Source organism: Galeopterus variegatus, unplaced genomic scaffold (assembly GCF_000696425.1).
Source record: "Galeopterus variegatus unplaced genomic scaffold, G_variegatus-3.0.2 Scaffold5503, whole genome shotgun sequence".
Lineage (NCBI taxonomy): Eukaryota > Metazoa > Chordata > Mammalia > Dermoptera > Cynocephalidae > Galeopterus > Galeopterus variegatus.
In genome coordinates this window covers 7,225-14,488 of record NW_007731614.1, presented here as the reverse complement: position 1 = coordinate 14,488, position 7,264 = coordinate 7,225, and the positions used below count along the sequence as shown (strand labels likewise).

Here is a 7,264-nt window from a genome sequence, read left to right as displayed (position 1 = left end):
ATGTTGGTTCAATTTTTAGGTGGCATGATTTAGCTTCTTTATTTTTCTCATTTGCAATTTTGTTTCAATGGTGGGTTTTACTCTTTTTGTATATATGTGATGGTGATTATCATTTTTCAGATTACAGATGCAGGACTCCTTTGAGAGTTTCTTGTAGTAGTGGTTATGTGGTGGTGAATTCCCAGAATTTTTGTTTGTCTGGGAAATACAGTTTTTCTCCCTCATTTCTGAAGGATAACTTTGCTGGGTATAATATTCTTGATTGGCAAGTTTTTTCTTTTAGTATTTTGTATATATCTTCCCACTTTCTTCTGGCCTGTAGAGTTTCAGTTGAGAAGTCTGCTATTATTCTGATGAGGGTTCTCTTATAGGTGACTTGATGCTTTTCTCTTGCTGCTTTTAGAATTCTCTCTTTGTCTGTGAGCCTTGCCAATTTGAGTGTAATTTGTCTTAGAGAGGATTGAATCTATTTAGGGATCTTTGGGCTGCCTGGATCTGAAAGTCTGTGTTTCTCACTATAACTGGTAAGTTTTCTTTTATTATTTCCTAGACTAGGTTTTTCAATGTTTTTTTCCTTTCTCCCCCATTTCTGGAATACCCATGATTCAGATGTTTGTTTGCTTGGGGTTATCTGCTAGCTCTCTTAGATTGTCTTCATTTTTTAAAAAAATTCTTTTACCTTTTTTTTTTATATATATGTCTAGGTTATTTCAACAGACAATCTTCAAGGTCTGAAGTTCTTTCTTCTGCTTGCTCTAGCTTGCTGCTCAAGATCTCTGCTGTGGTTTTTATTTCACTGAGTGAATTTTTCAGTTCTTGGAGCTCTACTACATTCTTTTTTAAGGTATTAATCTCTTTGTAAATATTGTCCTTCATATCCTGGATTTTTTTTCTTGTTTCATTGTGTTCTCTAATTAAGTCTTCTCTTTTTTTGAGTTTTCTTAAGATCATTGTTTCAAATTTTTTTCAGACTATTCAAGAGGTTCTTCTTCTGTGGGGTCTGGTACTTGAGAATTACTGTATTCCTTCAGTGGTGTCATATTTTCTTGTTTATTCATAGTTCTAGTATATTTTTGTTGATGTTTGGTTATCTGATAGTGTACTTGTTTCTTCTATTACTCTGGAGCATGCTGTGAGGAGAAAGACTTCCTCATCTAAATGTAGGCTCTGATGGTTACTCTTCTTCTGTCAGTACTGTCAAGTGCATGGTGGGCCTCCTATAGGGTGGACCTGGCTGCTTCTGTGGTGGTGAGCCATCCTTATGGTGGTAGTAAGTGTTGTGGTAGCTGTGGTAGACTGCCTTGGATCCCCTCAGGCTATGGGATGTCCTTTCTGGTGCTTGTGTCTGGTTCTAAGGTGGTGCAATGGACTCTGCTCACCTCAGCTCCTGGTCAGGTGGTGGCTGGGACTCTCCCAGCTAAATTTCTTATTTGAACTTTTAAAAATCCCTGGATGTTTTATTATCACAACTAATATAGATACTGAGGCCCAGAGAATTTGGGGGTAGGATTCAGGGTCACAAAATTAATTTATGTCATAATAAGGAGAAGAATTCTAAATTTAGTTACTACATCATATTATCACAACTAATATAGATACTGAGGCCCAGAGAATTTGGGGGTAGGATTCAGGGTCACGAAATTAATTTATGTCATAATAAGGAGAAGAATTCTAAATTTAGTTACTACATCACTTCAGAAGCAAATATGTTTTCTACATCATTTCAGAAGACAATTCCTATAAAAAGGCACAGAATCATTCCAGACATTTTCACATTATTTTCATGTGTACTAAATCATAGCAAATCTTCATCCAGCAGAAATTCACCATGTCTAGGTCCTTCTCACTATGCTCCCCCATAGTGAAAGAACAGATAATAAATTTAACCAAATGTTTTATTTATAATCATAGTTCACATAAGGAGGGATTGTTCTCTGACAAGTTAGTCCTGTTATGTTCGAACAGGAGGGTAAAGCCAGTCAGCTGCAGAACAGAATACTCTTTAGAATTTGTCTTTGTATTACTAGGACTACAGCATTACCTAGCTGTAGAAAACTCCAGGAGAGCAGAAGATTTAAAAAACTATTTAGGAATAAGTACTAACAGAGAACAGAGAAAACTGTTTGACTTTGTAAAGCAACACATCATTTTCCCTCTGTTACTGTAGTCTACATGCATGATAAAAGTAAACCCAAAAATACAGGAAGTGTGGAAGAAGTTGAAATACCACCAGCATTTCAGCTGTTTCAGAAACCAGATAGAATTTTGCCTTCATATACACATTTCAATGGGCTCCATTAATGAAAACTAGGAAAGGGAAAAGAAAATGAGGCAGATATAAATGATAATGTAATTATATGTGCTATCAGGGAAATTTATTAAACCTGGCACCAAAATTTCTGAAATTGCCAATAAAAAAAAAGATAAATATGGAAAAACATAGTTAGTACTTTTCAAAAAAACAGCGATCATTTTTATCATAATTTATGTGATCTATGCTCAATCATGAGTAATTTTCACTGGTCACACTGACGATTACATATAGTTAAAATTTTAATGGATTCACATGGTTTGTATATTATATTTGATAACTACAGTAAGTGTCTAATTGATGTTCTGGGCCATGGGTAAGAACACAGTATGAACTGACACTGCCTGTTCCAAATACTCTCCCCTAACATACTGTGTGACCTCCCACACATTACTCTAAGTTCTGCCATTGGTGAAAGGAAAGGGTGGTTTATAGATCTTCATTTCTTATGTTTATTGTGAAGATTAATGAGTCAACAGATGCAAAACACTTCTTAGCACAGCTCTTGGCACAAAGTAAACTCTTCACAATGTCATCAACGTTATTTTTAATAATACTTTTTTTTCTGTGCAGTTGATTCAAATGCTCATATTTTTAGAACACATAGAGGAGTATTGGACTATTTTGGTCAATTAAACTCCCAAACATGTCTAACCTTTAACAAGTTTTAGCCTTAAAATAAACAAAAAATTATCCTTTAATAAAGTTTGTTGTGGGTAGTTTTTTCTTTAGCCTGACCTGAAATTATATGAAATACAGTTTTTCAGTTTTTTCTTAATTAATAAGCACTATGAAAAAAAATACAATTTCAAAAAAATAATAGGTGGATTATTGGTCTGTATGTATGTCCCTGTGATATGTCTTCTGAATCTGAATCACTAATGGTCAAGCTAATCATAATCCTGTTGCTAATTCCTCATTATCCTAAAATTGAAAGTAAACCAAAATAATTCTGTAATAGTGAATACTTATAATATTGGATGATCCTTTCACATTTTTATTTGCATAAATAGTTTCCATTGCCTAGTTTATTTCACCCCATACAATTTGTCTGCAACATGAATGAACTGACACCAAATGTACTATCATGATGTAGACAGTGACTCATGGACTGAATGGTAGACCACCCACACTTAGAGCTAAATGGCAGACAGAATAGCCTAATGTGGCTAAATAGACTACTCATAGCCAGTGCCAAAGACGTATTGAAGATGGTGGTGATGCATTTAATAATGATATGGATTTAAATGCACCTAAGGTAGTATGTACATACACAAACACATACACACACACAAACACACACACAGACAAGCCTATGGTTTGATTAACAGTGGCAAAGCATGGTATTTACCCTTAGGTGGTATGTGTATCAGAATAGTACAGTAGTATCTACTGACGTCATATTGTCGAATGCATTTAAAGAATTATTGATTAATAATGATTAATTTTATTTTAAAGCATTCTGGAATAAATTAGTTAGTAGATAGCAATTCCAAAATACCAAGAATATTATTTTTAATTTTTTCTTCTAACTTTTAGAATTTTTCTGCTTAGCAAGTAATCTGTATGTTATTTTAATTCCCTGAGAATGTCATTATTTTATTTGGAAGATTCTAGGTTATATCAGCATCATTGTAGGATCAATGGAAGGTACAACACATCCTCTAAAGACTTCACTTTTGTGGGGCTGTTCAACAGAACCGCAGGCCTTCTTTTTGCCATTATTTCTATCATCTTTTTTATTTCATTGATATCCAATGGGATCATGATCTTCCTGATCTGCTCAGATTCGTGCGTCCACACCCCATGTACTTCCTCCTCAGCCACCTCTCCTTCATTGACATGATGTACATCTCCNATATAGATACTGAGGCCCAGAGAATTTGGGGGTAGGATTCAGGGTCACAAAATTAATTTATGTCATAATAAGGAGAAGAATTCTAAATTTAGTTACTACATCACTTCAGAAGCAAATATGTTTTCTACATCATTTCAGAAGACAATTCCTATAAAAAGGCACAGAATCATTCCAGACATTTTCACATTATTTTCATGTGTACTAAATCATAGCAAATCTTCATCCAGCAGAAATTCACCATGTCTAGGTCCTTCTCACTATGCTCCCCCATAGTGAAAGAACAGATAATAAATTTAACCAAATGTTTTATTTATAATCATAGTTCACATAAGGAGGGATTGTTCTCTGACAAGTTAGTCCTGTTATGTTCGAACAGGAGGGTAAAGCCAGTCAGCTGCAGAACAGAATACTCTTTAGAATTTGTCTTTGTATTACTAGGACTACAGCATTACCTAGCTGTAGAAAACTCCAGGAGAGCAGAAGATTTAAAAAACTATTTAGGAATAAGTACTAACAGAGAACAGAGAAAACTGTTTGACTTTGTAAAGCAACACATCATTTTCCCTCTGTTACTGTAGTCTACATGCATGATAAAAGTAAACCCAAAAATACAGGAAGTGTGGAAGAAGTTGAAATACCACCAGCATTTCAGCTGTTTCAGAAACCAGATAGAATTTTGCCTTCATATACACATTTCAATGGGCTCCATTAATGAAAACTAGGAAAGGGAAAAGAAAATGAGGCAGATATAAATGATAATGTAATTATATGTGCTATCAGGGAAATTTATTAAACCTGGCACCAAAATTTCTGAAATTGCCAATAAAAAAAAAGATAAATATGGAAAAACATAGTTAGTACTTTTCAAAAAAACAGCGATCATTTTTATCATAATTTATGTGATCTATGCTCAATCATGAGTAATTTTCACTGGTCACACTGACGATTACATATAGTTAAAATTTTAATGGATTCACATGGTTTGTATATTATATTTGATAACTACAGTAAGTGTCTAATTGATGTTCTGGGCCATGGGTAAGAACACAGTATGAACTGACACTGCCTGTTCCAAATACTCTCCCCTAACATACTGTGTGACCTCCCACACATTACTCTAAGTTCTGCCATTGGTGAAAGGAAAGGGTGGTTTATAGATCTTCATTTCTTATGTTTATTGTGAAGATTAATGAGTCAACAGATGCAAAACACTTCTTAGCACAGCTCTTGGCACAAAGTAAACTCTTCACAATGTCATCAACGTTATTTTTAATAATACTTTTTTTTCTGTGCAGTTGATTCAAATGCTCATATTTTTAGAACACATAGAGGAGTATTGGACTATTTTGGTCAATTAAACTCCCAAACATGTCTAACCTTTAACAAGTTTTAGCCTTAAAATAAACAAAAAATTATCCTTTAATAAAGTTTGTTGTGGGTAGTTTTTTCTTTAGCCTGACCTGAAATTATATGAAATACAGTTTTTCAGTTTTTTCTTAATTAATAAGCACTATGAAAAAAAATACAATTTCAAAAAAATAATAGGTGGATTATTGGTCTGTATGTATGTCCCTGTGATATGTCTTCTGAATCTGAATCACTAATGGTCAAGCTAATCATAATCCTGTTGCTAATTCCTCATTATCCTAAAATTGAAAGTAAACCAAAATAATTCTGTAATAGTGAATACTTATAATATTGGATGATCCTTTCACATTTTTATTTGCATAAATAGTTTCCATTGCCTAGTTTATTTCACCCCATACAATTTGTCTGCAACATGAATGAACTGACACCAAATGTACTATCATGATGTAGACAGTGACTCATGGACTGAATGGTAGACCACCCACACTTAGAGCTAAATGGCAGACAGAATAGCCTAATGTGGCTAAATAGACTACTCATAGCCAGTGCCAAAGACGTATTGAAGATGGTGGTGATGCATTTAATAATGATATGGATTTAAATGCACCTAAGGTAGTATGTACATACACAAACACATACACACACACAAACACACACACAGACAAGCCTATGGTTTGATTAACAGTGGCAAAGCATGGTATTTACCCTTAGGTGGTATGTGTATCAGAATAGTACAGTAGTATCTACTGACATCATATTGTCAAATGCATTTAAAGAATTATTGATTAATAATGATTAATTTTATTTTAAAGCATTCTGGAATAAATTAGTTAGTAGATAGCAATTCCAAAATACCAAGAATATTATTTTTAATTTTTTCTTCTAACTTTTAGAATTTTTCTGCTTAGCAAGTAATCTGTATGTTATTTTAATTCCCTGAGAATGTCATTATTTTATTTGGAAGATTCTAGGTTATATCAGCATCATTGTAGGATCAATGGAAGGTACAACACATCCTCTAAAGACTTCACTTTTGTGGGGCTGTTCAACAGAACCGCAGGCCTTCTTTTTGCCATTATTTCTATCATCTTTTTTATTTCATTGATATCCAATGGGATCATGATCTTCCTGATCTGCTCAGATTCGTGCGTCCACACCCCATGTACTTCCTCCTCAGCCACCTCTCCTTCATTGACATGATGTACATCTCCACCATCATGCCCAAGATGCTGGTTGATAACCTCCTGGGTCAAAGGATCATTTCCATTGTGGGGTGCATGGCTCAACACTTTCTCTACCTTACCCTTGTGGGAGCTGAACTCTTCCTGCTGGGATTCATGGCCTATGACCACTGTGTGGCCATCCGCAACCTTCTGAGATGCCCTGTCCTCATGAGCTGATGGGTGTGCTGGATGATCATAGAAGGTTCTTAGTTTGGGGGCTCTTTGGATGGAATCCTCTTAACCCCCATCACCATGAGTTTTCCCTTCTGCAGTTCCTGGGAGATTAACCATTTCTTCTGTGAGGCGCCTGTGGTCCTGAAGTTGGCATGTGCAGACACAGCCCTCTATGAGACAGAGATGTATGTGTGCTGTGTTTTTTTGTTTTTTGTTTTTTGTTTTCCTTTTTTGTCTTTTTTTCGTGACCGGCAATGGATCACAACCCTCAGTGTCGTGCTCGTACCAGACCGGGACCGGCAACGGGATCGCAACCCTCGGTGTTGCGCC

General features: G+C 35.2%; 1 protein-coding gene across 1 annotated transcript in view; it reads left to right on the top strand.

Annotated features, from left to right (window-relative positions):
• The first annotated feature begins 3,548 nt into the window (after positions 1–3,548).
• Positions 3,549–7,264, top strand: part of LOC103604957 (olfactory receptor 2T1) — a 5,357-nt gene continuing 1,641 nt past the window's right edge. The window contains 5 exon segments of the mRNA XM_008589534.1: positions 3,549–3,569; positions 3,795–3,826; positions 3,828–3,958; positions 3,961–4,114; positions 6,694–7,167. Coding sequence (XP_008587756.1) covers positions 3,549–3,569; positions 3,795–3,826; positions 3,828–3,958; positions 3,961–4,114; positions 6,694–7,167 — 812 coding nt within the window.